This window comes from Lepus europaeus, chromosome 10, assembly GCF_033115175.1.
Source record: "Lepus europaeus isolate LE1 chromosome 10, mLepTim1.pri, whole genome shotgun sequence".
NCBI lineage: Eukaryota > Metazoa > Chordata > Mammalia > Lagomorpha > Leporidae > Lepus > Lepus europaeus.
This window is the reverse complement of record NC_084836.1, coordinates 99,680,033-99,701,083: the sequence shown is the minus strand read 5'-3', so window position 1 is coordinate 99,701,083 and position 21,051 is coordinate 99,680,033. Positions and strand designations below refer to the sequence as shown.

The 21,051-nt window shown below is 48.9% G+C and overlaps 1 protein-coding gene across 1 annotated transcript; it reads left to right on the top strand.

The window, feature by feature from the left end:
- The first annotated feature begins 2,491 nt into the window (after positions 1–2,491).
- On the top strand, positions 2,492–8,398 carry DEFB124 (defensin beta 124). Its single transcript, XM_062202543.1, has 2 exons — positions 2,492–2,549; positions 8,241–8,398. Exons 1-2 carry the CDS (start codon positions 2,492–2,494, stop codon positions 8,396–8,398), a joined length of 216 nt encoding a protein of 71 aa, XP_062058527.1.
- Positions 8,399–21,051: the final 12,653 nt, after the last annotated feature.

The window sequence follows — 21,051 nt, the reverse complement described above, 5'->3', positions numbered from 1 at the left end:
GTGTATGCTGTATTTTCTTTATATATAATTAATTTTCATTTTATTTGAAAAACAAAGACATACACCCACATCCACTGGCACACACACATACACACACACACAGAGAGAGAGAGAGAGAGAGAGAGAGAGAGAGAGAGAGAGAGAAACCATCCATCTGCTGTTCGGTCCCCAAATGCCTGCAACTTCTGGGGCTGGAGCAGGGCCGGGGTCAGGATGAAGCCAGGAGTCCGTCCCTGCCTCCCAAGTGGATGACAGGGACAGAGCCATCACCTGCTACCTCCCAGAGTGTGCATTAACAGGAAGCTAGGATTGGAAGAAGAGCTGGGACTTGAAGTAGGTGCTCTGTCTTGTTGTGGGGCCATCCCGAGCAGCAGCTTAATCCCTGAACCAAACACCTGCTTTGTTGCAGCTCAGTTCACAATAGCTAAGATATGGAATCAACCAGATGTCCGTCAACTGAAGACTGGATAAAGAAATTATGGTATATGTACACTATGGAATACCACACAGCAGTTAAAAAAAAAAAAAAAAAGGAATCCTTTGCAACAAGGTGGTGCAATTGGAAACCATTATACTTAGTGAAATAAGTCAGTCCCAAAAAGAAAAATGTTACATATTCTTCCTGATCCATGGTAACTAATGGAGTACCCAAAAGGTAATCTATAGGAGTGAAATTGACATTTTGAGATTTGATCATTTTTAACAGCCCTTATCTTAACAGAGGTTTTTTTCTTTATACTATTTGTTGAACTCTTTACTTAGTGTAGGGTTAATCTTATGAGTGTAAAACTAACTGAAAATAGATCTTTGTAAAAAATAAGAATGGGAAGAGGCGAGGTGAGAGGTAGAAGGGTGGGAGCATGGGCGGGAGGGAGGGTAGGGTGGAGCGTAAGTATCATTGTGCTCCGAGTCTGTATGTAGGAAACACATGAAGTTTGTAACCTTGAATAAAAACAAAACAAAACAAAACAAAAAACTTCCCAAGCATTTAGGTGGAAGAAAGCGGCTCTGGTCTTGGGATAGAAGTTGGCTCTGGTGGACTGACCACCCACGGGGCCAGGATCCAGGCTCTTTAATCAGTGTGCCTCCCTTGAGGCCTGGAGGGATTGAGATGTGGGTGTGTGGGACTGAGGGGACCGGGCTGCACCTGTGGGTGGGCTCATTGTCATGGCTGAGGGGGGTCCAGGTGTCCAGCTTGGAACAACTTCAACGCATCCCGGTAGATGGGCTCCACCCCCACGGGTGCTGGGCACAGGCTGACACTCGCATGCCTGGCTTCCTTCTGGGGCTTCCAGCCCTGTGACTCAGTTGCTGTACGACTGTGGGCAAGGCAACTCCCCATTTTGGGCTTCAATTTCTGTACTTAAAACTGTAATCTGAATGGGCTACACCCATGCTAAACAAACAAACAAAAGCCTCTGGTTGTCTAGGAAAGCCTGAACTAGGCCTTAGAATCCCATCATGCTCTGGCTCTGTGCAGGGACGTGCCAACCTCTCCTCCAACAAAGTCCTTGCTCTGCCTGGGCCCCATCTTTCGGGCGCAGTCTGCTCCTTCAGCCCAGGACACGTTTTCTCCTACTCAGCCTTCATGACGTACTGGGGTTCCCGTGTAGCAGATAGGATCCCAAGCTCTGTACATCCAAGGGCCCTAGAAGCTTGTGGAAAATGGGATTGAAGGATAAGTTTATCTTGGTGCAGAGGCTTTGTGAAACCCATGCATGGTTTTTTCATAATATGCTCTTTCCACGGACTTTTTGGAAACTTCTTGTCTGGTATCTCAGTGTTCCCCAAACTGTGTGTTGGAATCACCTGGAGGTTTGCTGGGACTCACCCCTCAGACCACTGGATTTGGGGCAGAATTTGCATCTCCTGCAAGTCCCAGGTGCTGTTGCTCGCTGGTCTGGGGATGACACTTTGAGAATCCCTGTATTACTGACTTAATTATCTACTGAGGTCGGGACTGTTAGTCTCCTATTTTTCAGAGCAGGCCTAAATACATGCTAAATACCTCTCAAATACCTCTTTGGTATTTTATATAGACCAAATATACCTAAATACCTCTGGCATTTGGAAGGAAAACCTCCATTCTGTTAGCCTAGCAAGGGGAAGAGGTCATCATTCCATAGATGATGGGCTGGGACTCAGAGAAGTGAAGTGACTTGTCTAAGGTCTCACAGCAATTAGAACGAGGTGCTGGGATTGATCAGGGTCTCTCAAAGTCAAGGCTGTCTTGGTGGGGTGGAAGGAGATTGCCAGCTTCTGACCCACAGGGCTTGCCTCAGAAAATCCTGCCCCAGCATCAGAGCTCAGCAGCCTCTGGAGGCCTTGGCTGACCAGCTGCTGGCAGGGGCTCCTCCTCCTGCTTCGGTCTGCTGCCCACAGCCCGGCCTTCCTCTGTGGCCAATAAAGGCTGGCCCGTGGGCAGCAAGGCTCAGTACGCCCTGCTGCTCTCTTGTGTTTCCCCAGCAGCCTCCCCAGGAGCCCTGTGGCCATGACACAGCTGCTCCTGCTCATTGTGGTGCTCCTGGTCCTGGGTCACGTGCCACCAGGTAACATCACCTCTGTGTGTGTGTGTGTGTGTGTATGTGTTTAAAGAAGGACTAGGCTTGCGGGTCCCAGAGAACAGAGGAGCCTAGGCTAGCACATAAGTTCTGGCCTCACCAGAACTTGCAGGGCACCTTAGAGCAAGGTGCTAAATAAGCCGGCGCCTCAGTTTTTTTTTTAAAAGATTTATTTATGGGGCCGGCGCTGTGGCTCACTTGGTTAATCTGCTGCCTGCGGCGCCAGCATCCTATATGGACGCCAGTTCTAGTCCCGGTTGCTCCTCTTCCAGTCCATTTCTCTGCTGTGGCCCGGGAGGGCAGTGGAGGATGGCCCAAGTGCTTGGGCCCCTGCACCTGCATGGGAGACAAGGAAGAAGCACCTGACTCCTGGCTTCAGATCGGTGCAGTGCCAGCCGTAGTGGCCATTTGGGGAGTGAACCAATGGAAGAAAAACCTCTCTCTCTCTCTCTCTCTCTCTCTCTCTCTCTCTCTCTCTCACTGTCTATAACTCTGTGAAATAAATAAAAAAGATTTATTTATTTATTTGAAAGGCAGAGTTACAGAGAGGCAGAGGCAGAGAGAGAGAGAGAGAGAGAGAGAGAGAGAGAAGTCTTCCATCTGGTGTGTCGCTCTCCAAATGGCTGCAATGGCCAGAGCTGAGCTGATCAGGAGCCAAGAGCTTCTTCTGGGTCTTCCACGCAGGTGCAGGGGTCCAAGGACTTGGGCCATCTTCTACTGCTTTCCCAGGCCATAGCAGAGAGCTGGATTGGAAGAGGAGCAGCGAAGTCTTGAACTGGCGCCCATGTAGGATGCAGCATTGTAGACAGCAGGTTTATCTGCTATGCCGCAGTGCTAGCCCCCGCACCTCAGTTTTATAATCTGTAAAATGGGACTCACTCAATTTACTATTTGACAGGTGCTATTATGATTGCTGGGGTTCTAGCAGTAGAGGAAAACAAGGTCTTTGCTTTCATGGAGCTTATATTTTAGTTGGTGAGGATAGAAAATAAGTAAACATAACATGTCAGGCAGTAAGAAGAATGAAGTCCAGGTAAGGGGTTAGAGCTGATGGGATGGTCACGGAAGTCCTAGGAGAAGGTTTTTTTAAAAAATATTTTGTTTATTTATTTGAGAGGCAGAGTTACAGAGGGAGAAAGACAGAGAGAAAGGTCCTCTATCTGCTGGTTCACTCTCCAGATGGCTGCAATGGTAGGAGCTGGGTCAATCCGAAGCCAGGAGCTTCTTCTGGGTCTCCCACGCAGGTGCTGGGGCCCAAGCACTTGGGCCATCTTCCACTGGCTTCCCAGGTCCCAAGCAGAGAGCTGGGTTGGAAGAGGAGCAGCTGGGACACAAACTGGTGCCCATATAGGATGCTGGCACCACAGGCAGAGGCTCAGCCTGCTAACCATAGCACTGACCCCTAAGGGTTTTGTTTTAAAAATTTTTTATTTTAAAAATTTGAAATATATGTGAAACTAGAGAGAAACATATAATGAATAAGGTGAGTTTTTAAATTTTTAAAAATATTTTTATTTATTTATTTGAAAGTCAGAGTTACACAGAGAGAGGAGAGGCAGAGAGAGAGGTCTTCCATCCAATGGTTCACTCCCCAATTTGCTGCAATAGCTGGAGCTGCACCGATCCAAAGCCAGGAGCCAGGAGCTTCTTCTGAGTCTCCCACACAGGTGCAGGGACCCAAGGACTTGGGCCATCTTCCACTGCTTTCCCAGGCCATAGCAGAGAGCTGGATAGGAAGTGGAGCAAACATTTTTATTATGGAAAAATTTAATCATGGAAAAATAGAGAATAATGTAATGATGTCAGTTTTCTTATTTATTTATTTGAGAGAGAGAGGGAGAGAGAGGGAGGGAGAGAGAGAGAGAGAGAGAGAGAAAGCTCTCATTCACTGGTTTAGTCCCCCAAATGCCTGCAGTAGCCTTGACTGGACTGGGGTGCTGCTTCCCAGGGTATGCATTAGCAAGAAGGTGGAGGCTAGGAGTTGAACGCAGGTGCTCCAGTGTGGGATGTAGGTATTTTAACTGCTAGGCTAAATGCCCACCCCGTGTTGTGTGAGTTTTTAAAAGAAACTTTGGCGGCCGGCACCGTGGCTCAATAAGTTAATCCTCCGCCTGCGGCACCAGCACACCAGGTTCTAGTCCCGGTCGGGGCACCGGATTCTGTCCCAGTTGCCCCTCTTCCAGGCCAGCTCTCTGCTGTGGCCCAGGAGGGCAGTGGAGGATGGCCCAAGTGCTTGAGCCCTGCACCCCATGGGAGACCAGGAGAAACACCTGGCTCCTGGCTTCGGATCAGTGCGGTGTGCCGGCCGCAGCGGCCATTGGAGGGTGAACCAACGGCAAAGGAAGACCTTTCTCTCTGTCTCTCTCTCTCACTGTCCACTCTGCCTGTCAAAAAAAACCAAAAAACAAAAAACAACTTTGGCTCAGCGATTAAGACACCTCTTGGGATGCCTGCATCACTTATCAGAGTCCTGGGTTCTGTCCTGGCTCTGCCTCCCATGCAGCTCCCTGCTCATGTGCGCCCTGGGAGGCAGTATTTGAGTCTTTATCACTCACATGGGAGACCTGGATTGTATTCCAGGCTCCTAGATTCTAACTATTGTGATCATTTAGGGAGTGGATCAGCAGATGGAAGATCTCTCTCTCTCTCTCTCTGCCTTTCAAATAAATAATAAAAACTAATAAATAAAAATTAAAGAGGAAAATTTCAAAGTACAGGCGCCGGCACTGTGGCATAGCAGGTAAAGCTGCCACCTCAGTGCCAGCATCCCATGTGGGTGCAGGTTCAAGTCCCGGATGCTCCACTTCTGATTCAGCTCTCTGCTATGGCCTGGGAAAGCAGTGGATGATGGCCCAAGTCCCTGGGCCCCTGCACCTATGTGGGAGACCTGGAAGAAGCTCCTGGCTTCTGGCTTCAAATCGGCACAGCTCTGGCTGTTACGAACATCTGGGGAGTGAACCAGCAGATAGAAGACCTTTCTCTCTCTCTCTGCCTCTCTGTAACTCTGCCTTGCAAATAAATAAATAAATCTTTAAAACAATAGTATAAAGAAATCCTGTGTACCTGTCATCCAACCTCAAAAATTACCAACTTGATTCAATTCTGTCTTGTTATTCACTTCCCCTCCTCCCTAGTGAATTATTTTGAAGTAAACCGCAGCTATTTTGTCATTTTGTGTAAGACGGGCTTGAGCAGAGGTTTGAATAAAATGAGGATACAAGCAGATTGTTCCAGGAGGAGGGAGCAGCAGAGACAAAGGCCCTGAGGCAGGAGTGTGGCTGGAGTAAGGAGTACTGAGGAACACAGCGGGAGACAACAGCAAAGACGTGAGGAAGGGTGATCGATCATGTTGGGGAAAATAAAAACCCGGGGTCTGAGGGTGACTGAGGAGCCGAGACAGGACGATGGGTTACTTTTTAATTAATTAATTTATTTATTGACAGGCAGAGTGGACAGTGAGAGAGAGAGACAGAGAGAAAGGTCTTCCTTTGCCGTTGGTTCACCCTCCAATGGCCACTGCGGCCGGTGCATTGCCTTGATCCGAAGGCAGGAGCCAGGTGCTTCTCCTGGTCTCCCATGCGAGTGCAGGGCCCAAGGACCTGGGCCATCCTCCACTGCCTTCCCGGGCCATAGCAGAGAGCTGGCCTGGAAGAGGGGCAACCAGGATAGAATCCGACGCCCCAACCGGGACTAGAACCCGGTGTGCCGGCACCGCTAGGCGGAGGATTAGCCTGTTGAGCCACGGCGCCGGCCGACAATGGGTTACAATCATCTGTCATAGAACGGTCCTCGCTTGGGAGTCTGCTTCCAGGCCCGCCACTTAAAGGCTCAGGGAGCTTGGGCAAGTCCCTTGCTTTCTTTATCGGAAAGTCGACCTAGAATGGGCCCTGGGGACTGCCAGGATCTACGCTGTGCTCGGATAACCTCCCCTGCTGCCTCCTGAGTACCTGCTCTGTCCCAGGCACTGTGCCGACGCGATCCCATCGCTGCCCTCTGGAAAAGAGGACGCTGAAGCTCAGGTCACTCAGCCGGGACGTGACAGAGTGAGGGTCTGGAGCCAGCAGGTCTGAGCTGGGGTCACCGCACACTGCTAACCAGTACTCCGCACGTCCTCTTCGGAGTGCGGACTTTGTCACTGAGATTTTTGAGGCTGGTGCTGTCTCAGGCTCAGATTTTCTACCTCAGCAAGATGGAAAGGTGGGCTGGTTAGCAGGGCTGAATAAAGCGTGGGTGGTCCGTGGTGTGATGTGAGGAGCATGTGGGGCCTTTTAATCCATGGGGGTGTGGGGAAACCTTCCTCCCCCCCGCCCCCCGCTTCCACTCAGTGCTCCGCCTGCTGCCTTGCCTTCCCTGTTCCCGGGGCTGTGGGTGGGAGAGGTCGCGGCAGCAGACAAGCCTGTGTGTGCAAGCAGCCCTCTTCTCTCGCCACCATCCCACCATTTACAAGACTTCTTTATTTTCATTTTGTTTCAAAGGGAGAGAGAGAGAGAGAGAGAGAGAGAGAGAGAGAGAGAGACCGAGTCCGTCTTCTGGTTCATTCCTCGAATACTTGCAACAGCCAGGGTTGGGTCAGGCTGAAGCCAGGTCGGCCAGGTTTCCCACACAGGTGGCAGGGATCCAAGTCCTTGAGCCATCACCTGCTGCCTCCCAGGGTGAGCATCAGCAGAGAGCTGGATCAGAAGCAGAGTAACCGGAACTCAAATCAGACAGTCCAGTATGGGATGTGGTGTCTTTAACCACTGTGCCGCATGCCTGTCCCTGCCCTGATGAGAGCCGTCACATCACCTACCACAAACTCTACTTAGTGTAGTCACTTGCCTGGTTTGTTTTATATATATATATATGTATTTTTTTTTTTGACAGGCAGAGTGGATAGTGAGAGAGAGACAGAGAGAAAGGTCTTCCTTTGCCGTTGGTTCACCCTCCAATGGCCGCTGCAGACGGCACATCTCGCTGATCCGAAGCCAGGAGCCAGGCGCTTCTCCCGGTCTCCCAAGCGGGTGTAGGGCCCAAGGACTTGGGCCATCCTCCACTGCCTTCCCGGGCCATAGCAGAGAGCTGGCCTGGAAGAGGGGCAACCGGGATAGAATCCGGTGCCCCAACCGGGACTAGAAGCCGGTGTGCCGGTGCTGCAAGGCGGAGAATTAGCCTGTTAAGCCATGGCGCCGGCACTTGCCTGGTTTTTAACTGAGTTCCCGGCCAGCTGGAAACTCCCTGAGGGTGTGGACCATGGCCATGCTGGTCATTATGGTACTCCCAGCCCTGCCCTGAGTGCTCCATGTTTGTTGAATGCATAATTAAGGAGAAGTTCCATCCCATATTGTGACCGAAGACCTCTGGGTGGCATACAGGACCTATTCCCCCAAAGCTTTACCTTTCCTGTAAACCCCTCGCTAAACCTGAGCATTAAGTGGGTCTCCACATGTCAGGGCAGCACTGGTAAGGTTTCCAGTATGAACTCTGGAGCCAGATCGCCTGGCTTGGAACCCGGGTTCTGCTCCTTCATGGCCTGTCTGAGCTCAGCTTCCTTGCTCGGATACAGGGATTGTAATGAGACCGACTGTTGTCCTACAGTGCAGCTCTGGGAAGTGTCTGGTGTGTGGTTCACCCGGGCAAGCAACTTCTCTGCAGTGTGTAACCAGTGGCCTCGCCAGTGACCTGTGGCCTTCCTCCGCACAGGGAGAAGTGAATTCAAACGGTGCTGGCAGGGCCAAGGGGCCTGCCGACTTTACTGCACCAAACAAGAGTCCTTCATGCACCTGTGTCCGGATGCCTCCCTGTGCTGTCTCGCCTACACACTGAAGCCTCCACTGCTCCCCAAGGTGAACGATAAGTAGCTGGCTCTGGCGTGGACACCTCGCTCTGCAATAAAACACATGCTGCCAGTGGTCTCTTCCGTCTGCTCGCTCACCTGTGCTCCTCTGCCCCGAGGGGGAGGAGTCAAGGCCCAGAGTATGGGAGGTGGCCAGGGCAGAGTGGGCATTAATGACCTTTGTCAGTGGTTCCCATCCTGGCTGTGTCCAGCTCCGGGAAAATCACTTGACCTCTGCAAGCCTCCCCGGTCTCCTCATGCGTGATGGGGATAATTATAATACCAGGAGATTATGACTTTATTGAAGGAAGCTAACGGAAAGGTAGTGTCAATAGCAAGATTTCATACTAAGAGTTGGTAATGATAACTGTTCGTAATCTTAGAGTCACTGATGAACTCCTGGCGTTCAGAATGCTGCATTCAGCTAGAAGGCAGCTCCGTTGGGAGAGAAGCTGTTTATCTGTCTTCCTTTATCTCCTATTTTAGCATTTCATGAGTCTGTCCAGGCAGACAGGACCATAAGAATTTTGTGCAAAGTTTTCATAGAAGCAGGAAGAAGTAAGGGAGGGCAATCTGCCTCTTCCAGGCCTGAGAAGTGGTGGGGCTTGGGAGGGAGGGCGAGAACGTGAGCAGACAAGGGAGGTGGCTGGACACACGGCTTGATTCCCTTGGACCAGTCAGGGTTGCCTTTGGCCGAAGAAACAGGAAACTCAGCTTTTGGGGCTCAGTTTTCTCAGATACAAAGAAGTGTGGAAGTAGGCAGTAGCCATGTCAAAGCAAGCATCTCTCAGATTCCCTTGGATCACAATCTGGCTGCCAAGACTGCAGCCCTCGTTTCTTTGTTCTAAACAGGGAGAGAGGGAACAGTAGGACTTCATTCCTCTCTTTTGTCAAGAAAGCAAAAATGTTCCCCACTTAGCAGACTTCTGCTTGTGTCTCACGGGCCACAGCTGAGTGACTTGGCCACTGCTGATCTAGGAGAGGTTGGGAAAGAAGGGATCCCACTTTCCTGGCCTCATTAGTGGACCTGAGCTTGGGAGGAGTCTTCCCCCTGAGATCTAGCTCAGGAAGGGACAGGAGCATTGGATAAATTGAGGGGGGTGGGACACCAAGTGTGGAGGAACTCGTGTCCCCTGTCCTCTGAGACTTTCAGAGAAGAGAGTTGTTTTGGGTGGCCTTGACCTCAGCCCAAGGAAGAGGGTGGCCCCTGCATGGCGAAGCTATGAGAGGGTGGTGACAGTCGCAGCACTTCCCAGCCCATGACATGGTAGGAAAGAGCCTTGGAGGCTACGTGCTGCACCAGGTGCGAGCCCTGTTGTCTGGTATGCCTGGGACCTGGGGCTGTGCCAGAGGCAGCTGGAGTGGAAACAGGGCACCGGGCTTGGGCCAGAGCTGTTCACCCACAGGAAGGAACATGGAATGATTTGAATCTCAAAGGGCGCCTCCTGAAGATCTGGCCTGCGCCCCCACACCCTCAGTTCCTGTGTGGTCTGGATGGTGAACAGAGAGCCTGTAGGCTGTGTCAGGGCCCAGCGTGGCGACACTGAGTGGGAAGGAACACCTGGGAGGGCACGGAGCTATGTGGGCTGACATGTGGTGATGCTTGCCTGGTGTCACGTCACCAGGCCTCCGTGAGTCAGAGACAGCGCAGCAGTTCTCAAAGCACAGGCCGCGGCTGGGAAGCCTGTGCATGGTTTCAGTGTCAGGCCCAAGTCCCCCAGGCCCCGGCAGGTGCCGCCATGTTGGGGAGGAGTGGCGGGAGGAGAGGAGGACTCTGAAAGGCTGAGCCATTGTATCTGAGACATCAAGCCTCTCTGGATTCAAGAAACCTCAAGAGAATGGTTAAATTGTTGGATTAGCCCAAGTTTTAAATTGGACTGCACTAAATTTAGTTCTGCACTCTGCCCTCTCCCCCTCAGTTGTTTTAGAAAGAGCAAAGGGACCTCGTTTTCTCTGCTTCCGATGTAGGGGGCGGCGTGATGACCCTGCTGCTGAGAAGGTGACAATGACTTCCGGGGGTGAGGGGAAGGGAGTCAGACAGACTCAAGACCATAGCCCAGCTCTGCTGTGTGCAGGCCTCAGGCTGTGCCACCCAGGGCAAGTCACGTCCCAGGCTGGATTGTCAGGTTCTGTTGTGACAGCTCCTAGTGGGGGAGCCTGGGGCTCAGAGGACGTTGTGTGGCGCTTTGTGTATGCTCATGCAACAAGAGCTGCTATCGTCACTGTCACTTGTACTGAGCAAAAGGCACACCAGTGGGCGCCTTCTTCTTTTCCACATAATTTCACTGTATTGTAGGAAAACCACAAGATTTAAAAAAAATTTTTATTTTTTATTTTTGAAAGTCAGGGGGCTGGTGCTGTGGTGTAGTAGGCTAAGCCCCGCCTATCTGATCCAGCTCTCTGCTAATGCATCTGGGAAAGCAGCAGAAGATGGCCAAAGTCACTGGGCCTCTGCATCCACGTGGGAGAATTGGATGAAGCTCCTGGCTTCAGATCAGCCCAGCTCCAGCCATTGTGGCCATTTGGGGAGTGAACCAGTAGATGGAAGATCTCTCTCTCTCTCCCTCTGTAACTCTACCTCTCAAATAAATAAAATCTTAGAGAGAGAGAGAAAGAGAGATCTTCCATCTGCTGGTTCACTCTGCAATGGTTGCAATGGCTGACGCTGGGCCAGGCTAAAGCCAGGAGCCAGGGGCATCTTCTGGGTCTCCCATTTGGGTGCAGGGACCCAAGCACTTGAGCCATTGTCTGCTGCCTTCCCAGGTGTATTTTTAGCAAGAAGCTGGATTGGAAGTGGAGCTGGAATATGAATCAGTGCCAGAATTCCTGTAGATCTTTCCTCTGGTTTTGCTAAATATTAGCATTTTATAAACTTAACCTTCTCTCTCTGTGATATATATATCTGACAGTAAATTGCAGACATGATACCCCTTTATACCTAAACACCTCAATGAGTTTTTCTGAAATATAAGGTATTATTTTTAAAAGTTTTATTTATTTATTTGAAAATCAGAATTACAGAGAGAGGAGAGGCAGAGAGAGAGAAAGGTCTTCCATCTGATGGTTCACTCCCCAATTGGCTGCAATGGCTGGAGCTGTACCAATCCGAAGCCAGGAGCCAGGAGCTTCTCCGGGTCTCCCACGTAGGTGCAGGGGTCCAAGGACTTGAGCCATCTTCCACTGCTATCCTAGGCCATAGCAGAGAGCTGGATTGGAAGAGGAGCAGCTGAGACTAGAACTGGCGCCCATATGGGATGCCAGTGCTTCAGGCCAGGGCGTTAACCTGCTGCACCACAGCACTGGCCCCAGGTATTTTCTTATATAACCATACACACTATGATTCTAAAATCAGGACATTAACATTGATGACATTTGTTGTCTAATCTTCAGAACTGAGTTTATGTTTATCAGCTGTTCCAATGAAGTCCTTCACAGCAACAGAGGGTCCCTGGGTGACATGCTCCACTCCGTGGACGTGTTCCTTTGCCCCCTTTTCTCTGGAGCAGTTCCTCAGTATTGCATGACACTGACATTTTTTTGGTAAAGATTTATTTATTTATTTGTTTGAAAGGCAGTTACTGGGGGTGGAGGGAGAGAATCTTCCATACACTGATTCATTCCCCAAAAGGCCACAAAGGCCAGAGCTGGGCCAGTCTGAAGCCAGAAGCCAGTAGCTTCCTCCAGGTCTCTACATGGGTGCAGGGACCAAAGGACTTGGGCAATCTTCTGCTGCTTTCCCAGGAGCATTCGCAGGGAGCTGGATTGGAAGAGGAGCAGTCAAGACTTGTCCCAGTGCCAATACGGGATTCGGGTGTTGCAGATGGCAGCTTTACCCACTATACCACAGTGTAGCCCTGACACCGACATTTTTGAAGATTTGAGGCCTGGTATTTTGTGGCATGTCCCTCAGTTTGAGTTCATCTTATATTTCCTCATGATGGGGTCAGCTTATGCATTTTGGGAAGAATGCCACAGAACCGATGTTGTGTTTTTCTCAGTGCATCATGTTGGAGGCAGCACTTGGCCTTGTGAGGGCTGAAGCCAACTCAAGTCAGTCTAGATGGTTTCCTGGAACTTAACCTTCACATACCATGGCCATTTCTCACCCAGCATCCAACCAGACCACATCTAAGTCTACATCCAACCTCTTACATCATAAGGACCCACCCATTAAGCCCACGAGACAAGGCAGTTCTAAGGTAGAAGGTTCCTTAAAGCACCTCACAGGCGGGGCTTGCAGGCCCAGAGTGGGAAAGTGACTTGTTCAAGGCCCCACAACTCCCGAAGGGACAGAACCGGGGCTTGGGCTAAAGTCTTTGGATATCAGATCAAGGCTGTGTCCAAGGTGGACTGACAGCCACAGGCATTGGTAGGATAAGAGAGGGCGAAGGAGAATCTTGGGGAGGAAGGGAACTTCCTGGCACTGGAGGTGTGAGAGGTGAGCCAGGTGGGTGGGGGATGCTAGAGAAGGGTGTTGTCTGGATAGGTGCTCGGAGCACTGACACCACCCAAGGGCTTCCTGATGGCAGGGACATGATGACATACCAGTTCTTCTTTAGTAAGTATCAGTTGTCATTTCCCTGGGTTCTCCCAGTTGTGTGATGCTACTGTCCCTGCCTGTTCTGAAGTGGTTGGGCTTCTGAGTGAAGCTCTGGCCACACACCTAGCAAGCAGCGGAGGTGGGTCTCTACCCCAGGCCTCTTACCCCTCTGGAGTGTATCTCCGAGATCCCACTTATTTGTACTTTCAAATTGACATTTTTCACTAGTTGTAAAATTAATGCATGTTCCTTGAAAAAATGTAGAAAACAGTCACAGCTAAGAAAGCTATAATCACCAGTATTTTCACTGTATAGAAATCCCACAAATAGAAAATATGTGAAATGTGCCAAAAATAAAGTGGAATCAAACTGTAGATGTCTTGTGTCCTGTTTTTTTTCCACTTATCATTTACCATTTCCATATGTTCTTAGTTATTCTGAATATATGCCTGACAAAGGATTTGTATCCACAATATGCAAAGAACTCCTACAAATCAATAAGAAAAGACAATATTCAATATTCCAGTGGACAAATATTTAAAGAGACATTTTACAAAAGAAGATGCATAAGTGGCTGACAAGTCCTCAGAGAAATTAGAAGCACACTGAGGCCAGCGCCGTGGCTTAATAGGCTAATCCTCTGCCTTGCAGTGTCAGCACACCGGGTTCTAGTCCCAGTTGGGGCGCTGGATTCTGTCCCGGTTGCCCCTCTTCCAGGCCAGCTCTCTGCTATGGCCCGGGAAGGCAGTGGAGGATGGCCCAAGTCCTTGGGCCCTGCACCCGCATGGGAGACCGGGAGAAGCACCTGGCTCCTGGCTTCGGATCAGCCGATGCGCCAGCCGCAGCGGCCATTGGAGGGTGAACCAATGGCAAAAAGGAAGACCTTTCTCTCTGTCTCTCTCTCTCACTGTCCACTCTGCCTGTCCAAAAAAAAAAAAAAAAAAAAAAAAAAAAAAAAAAAAAAAAAAAAGAAGCACACTGAGACACCATGCATGCCCAGTAGAGTGATTAAAATGAAAAAAACCAATGATGGCAAGACTGGTGAGCAACTGGAATGCTGCTACATTGCTAGTGGGAATGCAACATGGAAACCACCTTGTTTTTTTTAAAGATTTATTTATTTGAAAGTTCGAGTTACACAGAGAGAAGGAGAGGCAGAGAGAGAGAGAGGTTCTGCATCCACTGGTTCACTCCCCAGTTGGCCACAACAGCTGGAGCTGCACCAATCCGAAGCCAGGAATCAGGAGTTTCTTCCGGGTGTCCCACGCGGGTGCAGTGACCCAAGGTCTTGGGCCACCTTCCACTGCTTTCCCAGACCACAGCAGAGAGCTGGATCAGAAGTGGAGCAGTTGGGACTCGAACTGGTGCCCATATGGGATGCCAGCACTGCAGGCAGCGGCTTTACCCGATACACCACAGCACCGGCCTCATGGCAACCACTCTGTAAAACAGTCTCAGAGTTACTTGGAAAACTGGATAGACACATGTCTATATAAAGACTTCTCTGTCAATGTTTATAGAAGCGATTGGACGATTCCAGTGTCCAAGAAATGAATGGATAAATTGAGTTACAAACAACACATTACTACTCAACAAACAACAACAATTTACTGATACACACCACATGAGCTAATCTCAGAAACATTATGTTAAACAGAAGATGCCCGACAAAGGAGTGTATATTGATTGATTTCATTTACGTGATATTTCAGAGAGGCAAAACAAGTTGTATAAAGCAAGAAAAAAAATGTAGAAAAATAAATTTTTTCTCTTCGTGTCTCTTTTTTTCTGAGCACCTGCTGTTGAATTTAGGAAGTTATTTGTGGTGTTGACAGCTCCATTTGTCTCACAGAGTAGACAATCCAGCCAAACATTTGACTTCTCCAGGATTATGTTGATACATCAGCATCTCGGGGAGGTACTGCCCTCTAGAGCCTACTTTGGGAACTTGCTGGGAGCATTTTTGAAGGTCAATTCCCTAAGGGAATTTAGTGGGCTGGAGACCCGGGATGTTAGAGTTCAATCAGTGTGCATGACTGTCTTGGAAAATGAAGTATTGGCCTATTTCCCAGACAAAATTCAAATGTCCTACTAGACATTTATGTATGTGAGAAACCCATTTATAATTTTCTGAGACCAGATTAAAGCCATCAGCAAGTATTTCTTGGTAACCCGAATTTCCTTAGAATGAAACTATACTGTAAAGCAAGGGATGCCTGAGTTTTGCTTTGATTATAACTTTACTGAGTGACTCACAGTTTTGGAAAGTTAGGCTGCAAATAGCAATGTGACAGGGAGCAGTGAATTGCCCACGCGGCACGCCCATTTGAGCATGCACGGCGGCTGTTGCACTCACACCATGTATAGGTACAAGATCTGTTTTATTATGTTTAATTTATTTGTGCACTGAAGTAGATATTATGAAACGATTTTTCCCTCTTTTATAGCATAGAGATTATTTTGATTTTTCTTGAAATTATGTGAGCAGATAGGTTATAATACTGATGAATTTTATTTTAGAACCAAAATAAGGACATTGCAAAAATGTTTATTATAAAAATGTTCATTATAAAAAGTGAGAATTGCTCACTTTTTTTAGGATCCATTGAGTGTCAAGTTCTCATCAACAGATCACGGAAATAGAGGGGTTGTCCCTTTCCCCAAGGGGCTCATGTTTTGGTGAGCGTTTCCCACAGCACTGAAGAATGGGGACACTGAAGGAGCAGAAGCTCTGATTGCACACTGTTCTCAGCTTTGGCACATCCTTTGTTCCTAAACTCCGGTTTTCAACCCAAACATCAAAGCATTGTGTGGCGTTCCACACTGCTTGCCTCTCATCTTGTGTCTCTTCCATTGCGTACCAGGCTTTAGCCATGCTGCTATCTTTTTTTTTTTTCAAAGATTTTATTTATTTATTTGAAAGTCAGAGGTACAGACAGCGAGAAGGAAGGTCTTCCTTCTGCTGGTTCACTCCCCAGATGGCCGCAGCAGCCGGAACAGCACCGATCCAAAGTCAGGAGCCAGGTGCTTCTTCCTGGTCTCCCATGCAGGTGCAGGGGCCCAAGCACTTGGGCCATCTTCTACTGCCCTCCCAGGCCACAGCAGAGAGCTGGATTGGAAGAGCAGCAGCCGGGACTAGTACTGGTGCCCATATGGGAAGATTAACCTGTGCCACAGAGCTGGCCCCTGCCAAGCTGCTATCTTTTGGTCTCTAGAACAAGCCCCACCCAGGGAGGATCTATGCATACACTGTTCTTTCTACTGGAATATTCTACTGCAAAGCCTCTCCCAAGCCTTTGCAAGCACAGTTTCTCACCTCAGGGATCCCGGGATAAATGGCAGCACCTCAGAGAGGGTTGTCCTGGTGGCCCATGGAGGTCTGCTCCCTGGTAGCACCTCCCACCCTCACTCATCAAAGCCTCTCAAGGTCTGTGTTAGCAGGAAGCTGTGAGCAGTGTGAGGTGCGGCCAAGGCCCACTTGGCTGTGGGCTGCTTGCTGCTGAGGTGGGCTTGCAGCCCGCCGCAATCCATGCTTGTCAGGCTGAAACCCAATGGACTGGGGCCGTGGGTTCCCACTTGGGGCTAGGGAAGGTCTAGGGACTCCATTCACAGTGACCTGGGGCCAGTGACCGTTAATATCTGCCCAGGGCCGGCGCTGCGGCTCACTAGGCTAATCCTCTGCCTTGTGGCGCCGGCACACCGGGTTCTAGTCCCGGTCGGGGTGCCGGTTCTGTCCCGGTTGCCCCTCTTCCAGGCCAGCTCTCTGCTATGGCCCGGGAGTGCAGTGGAGGATGGCCCAAGTGCTTGGGCCCTGCACCCCATGGGAGACCAGGATAGGCACCTGGCTCCTTGCCATTGGATCAGCGCGGTGCGCTGGCCGCAGCGCGCCAGCCGCGGCAGCCATTGGAGGGTGAACCAACGGCAAAGGAAGACCTTTTTCTCTCTGTCTCTCTCTCTCACTGTCCACTCTGCCTGTCAAAAAAAAAAAAAAAATCTGCCCAGGAATGATTTTATCAGGTCTAAGATATAAAATACTGCAGCGTTTAAGATGATTCTGAAAGTTCATGTTAGGATGAAAAATAATTAAGAACGTTCAGTCATCAACTTAGAAGAAAATGAGTTAGCTAAATATTGAGAAAATGCAATATCTTGATAACCTTAAGAATATTATAATCTAGTCAATATTTTAAATATTTTGAATATTAATGCTAGGGGAGTAATAGAGATTTTATTACAGTTTGTCTTTGCTAACATATTATTCATCACATTAAAAGTCTGTTAGAGGTGTATCCCAGTTTTAGTTATTTAGCTTCATTTAGAACATCCATCTTTCAAGAAAAAATTTTATTTGAGAATTTGTCACATCTTGTAAAGTTGAATAAAAAGCTAAATGTAATGTTTGCTACTTCCAAATTTCACAGGGAGGAAAACCGTCAGAATCCTGTGCAATGACACCAAGGATAAGTCCCTTCCATTTATGATACTGTGGATAGCAAACACAACGAAAGATGGAGGGATGTGTTAGCGAAAAGTGAGGGAGCCCAGGCATATTTCATTCTCACTAATCAGTCTTCAAAGTAGCAAACTTTCCGAGGACTGAAAAATTAAACAGTAAAGTTTGTTGAGCTTCTTGCAATAAATGATTGCCTAATTTTTTGTTTTTGTTGTTTTCTCAAGCTGTGAATCCTAAATTTAAAGTTGTTCCTAGAAAGCACGTTTCTGAAATCCATTTTCTTTTCTTCTTTCCCCGAACATTAAAAATATATATATATTTGTTATTTTTTTATTTTTGACAGGCAGAGTGGACAGTGAGAGAGAGAGAGAGAGACAGAGAGAAAGGTCTTCCTTTGCCGTTGGTTCACCCTCCAATGGCCGCCGCGGCCGGCGCACCGCGATGATCCGAAGCCAGGAGCCAGGTGCTTCTCCTGGTCTCCCATGCGGGTGCAGGGCCCAAGCACTTGGGCCATCCTCCACTGCCTTCCTGGGCCACAGCAGAGAGCTGGACTGGAAGAGGGGTAACTGAGACAGAATCCAGCGCCCCGACCAGGACTAGAACCCAGTGTGCTGGCGCTGCAGGCGGAGGATTAGCCTAGTGATCTACGGCAGTGCCAGTAAAAAATATTTTTTGAACTGCATATAATTATTGCACATACTTCCGGGGTACAGTATGATAGTTCAATGTATATTTACAATGTGCATGGATCAATTCAGAATAATTGAGGTTTGCATCTCATTATTTTATCGTCAGGGCCTTTGAGCTCCTGTCTTCTAGGGCTTTATAAACTGTGTGATGGGTTATTGTGAACTATAGTTATCCCACGCTGCTGTAAACGAGAACTTGTTCTTTGTATCCTGCTGTGTTTTGGTACCTGTTCCCCTGTCTCCCTCTAACCCCTTCCCCAGCCCTGCCCAGCCTCCAGCGATCACCATTCTGTGTTCAGATTGTCTGTTTTCAGGTCTCACATGTGAGAGGGCACACACGGCATGTCCTCCAGTTTCATCAATTTTGCTGCAAATAACAGGGAATCATTCTTTCTCTATGGCTGAATAATATCCCTTTATGTATATATACCACATCTTCTTTATCTGCTTATGCACTGATGTGCATGTAGGTTGATTCCGTTCTTAGTTATTGTGAGTAGTGCAATCATAAACATGAGAGTGTAAATCTCTTTTTAAAGAAGATTTATTTTTTTGTTTATTTGAAAGGCAGAGTTACAGAGAGAGGAGAAATACAGAGAGAAAGAGATGTTCCATCTGCTGGTTCAGTCCCCAAATGGCTGCAATGGCTGGGGCTGGTCCAGGCTCAAGCCAGGATCCTGGAACTCCATCTAGGTCTCCCATCATGGTGCAGAGGCCCAAAGACGTGGGCCATCTTCTGCTGTTTCCTGGACTTATTAATAGGGAACTGGATAAGAAATGCAGCATCTGGGACTCAAAGTGGCCCACATGGGATGCTGGTATAGCAGGCAGCGGCCCAACCCTCTGTGCCACAGCACTAGCTTTTTGAAAAGGTTGGTGGGGTTAATGAATGAGCTAGTTGAAACCAAGCATCTATTTAGTAAAGGAAAAGTACATGTAACTGTAGGAGTCATTGTGTCTGTATCCTAGTATCAAACCTTCAAAATGTGACTTCTGGATTTTTTTTTTTTTTTTTTTGCCAGGCAGAGTTAGACAGTGAGAGAGAGAGACACACACAGAGAGTTATAGACAGTGAGAGAGGAGAGACTGAGAGAAAGGTCTTCCTTCCATTGGTTCACTCCCTTAATGGCCGCTGGCACTGCGCTGAGCTGAAGCCAGGAGCCAGGTACTTCCTCCCGGTCTTCTATGCGGGTGCAGAGACCCATGCACCTGGGCCATCCTCTGCTGCCCTCCCAAGCCACAGCAGAGAGCTGGCCTGGAAGAGGAGCAACCAGGACTAATACCCGGCGCCCCAACTGGGACTAGAACCTGCGGTGCTGGCGCTGCAAGCAGAGGATTAGCCAAGTGAGCCATGGTGCCGGCCAACTTCTGGAATTTTTAATAAATAATGGCAATTACATTTTTTGGTGATGATACTTTAGATTTATACTAACATCCCAGAAGTTCAGTGTTGTGCCAGTTTAACCTCAGGTTGTCTTCTGTACTCTGTGCCTCTGAGGCTGGGATTCGGATGTAATTTCATAGATTCCCTTCTCACATGTTAGATTTATTACCAGGAAGCACTTTGGGAGGTTGGCAAGTGGGAGGAGGGGAGAGGGTACTCTTTCTCTGCTTCTCATCCCATCTGCATCTCTCTAGCAGCTTGGGTCGCCGTGGGTCCTTCACCCAAACTGTGACATCTTTCAAACATTAGGTTCCTTCCTCTCCAAGCACCAAACTGGCTCATAGTAGGTGCTCAGTGCATAGTAGGTGCTAAGAGTAGGCGCTCAGTTGAATAACTGAATGAAAATATATATTGTTTCCATAGAGGTTCAATCAGCAGCTGCAGGACACCCCCCTCAGAGGCTGGAATACCTGCATGTTCCTTGTTCATGCTTCTGTGTTCTGGTGCTACCATCCCTTCTTACGCTGTCCACTCTAGGGATGGTAGCTGCTTCCTGTAGGCACTAACTCCTGGATCACATCAGCATTACTGTTTTGCTCTTTCAGCTTTTCAACATCCGTGCTACTGATTGCTTGTACAGTAGCCCCTCTGTTGAAATACCTAGCACAGTTTCTGGTTTTTAGCTGGATTATAACCGACACAGTGCTTGGTTACCAGAAGTCCTCCCAGCAGCCAGGGCTGCTAACAGGGGTTTTTTCGGGTGGATATCTCTTTGACTTTGAATGTAGTTGTGATCTCATTGGCAGTGGAAGAGAGGATACTGATCATCTATGGTGTGTGGTGACACCACAATTATTAGAATCATAACACGTAGCTGCTTGGGCTGATGTGCTCAACGTAAGCAAGATTCCGGGAGGCCAAGTGGCTGCTACATTTGATCTTTGGAACTAGTAATGGCTGTGTGGACTGTGAGGTTAGTGATTTCTGACTGCACTGAGAAGCTGATGGAAAATAAGCACAGGGCTTTAGGTTCCCAGCCTGAGTCATATTCAGAATAGATAGCAGCACTGATGTAGCCTTCAAAGGATCCCTTAATTCTGGTAGCTACAGAGAAGCTATGGCTGAAAATCAGGCCCAAGTTTACTTAAGTATGCTGTAAATCAGTTGAATGCACTGTCTTTTAAACAGAAGTAGGGCTTTGGTGGGGAGAAAATAGTACCTTGTAAGTTGGCCTGGGGTCATTGGGTGGACTTGAAATGGCTGGATCCTCGGCCGGCGCTGTGGCTTAACAGGCTAATCCTCCGCCTAGCGGCGCCGGCACACCAGGTTCTAGTCCTGGTTGGGGCACCGGATTGTATCCCGGTTGCCCCTCTTCCAGGCCAGCTCTCTGCTATGGCTCAGGAAGGCAGTGGAGGATGGCCCAAGTCCTTGGGCCCTGCACCCGCATGGGAGACCAGGAGAAGCACCTGGCTCCTGGCTTCGGATCAGCGAGATGCGCTGGCCGCAGCGGCCATTGGAGGGTGAACCAACAGCAAAAAGGAAGACCTTTCTCTCTGTCTCTCTCTCTCACTATCCACTCTGCCTGTCAAAAAAAAAAAAAATGGCTGGATCA

Excerpts from the sequence above, each read along its gene's own strand:
- DEFB124 (XM_062202543.1), top strand. The coding sequence starts at position 2,492 with ATGACACAGCTGCTCCTGCTCATTGTGGTGCTCCTGGTCCTGGGTCAC. Across the intron at positions 2,550-8,240 it reads CCTGGGTCACGTGCCACCAG|GGAGAAGTGAATTCAAACGG; the intron begins GTAACATCACCT and ends TCCTCCGCACAG.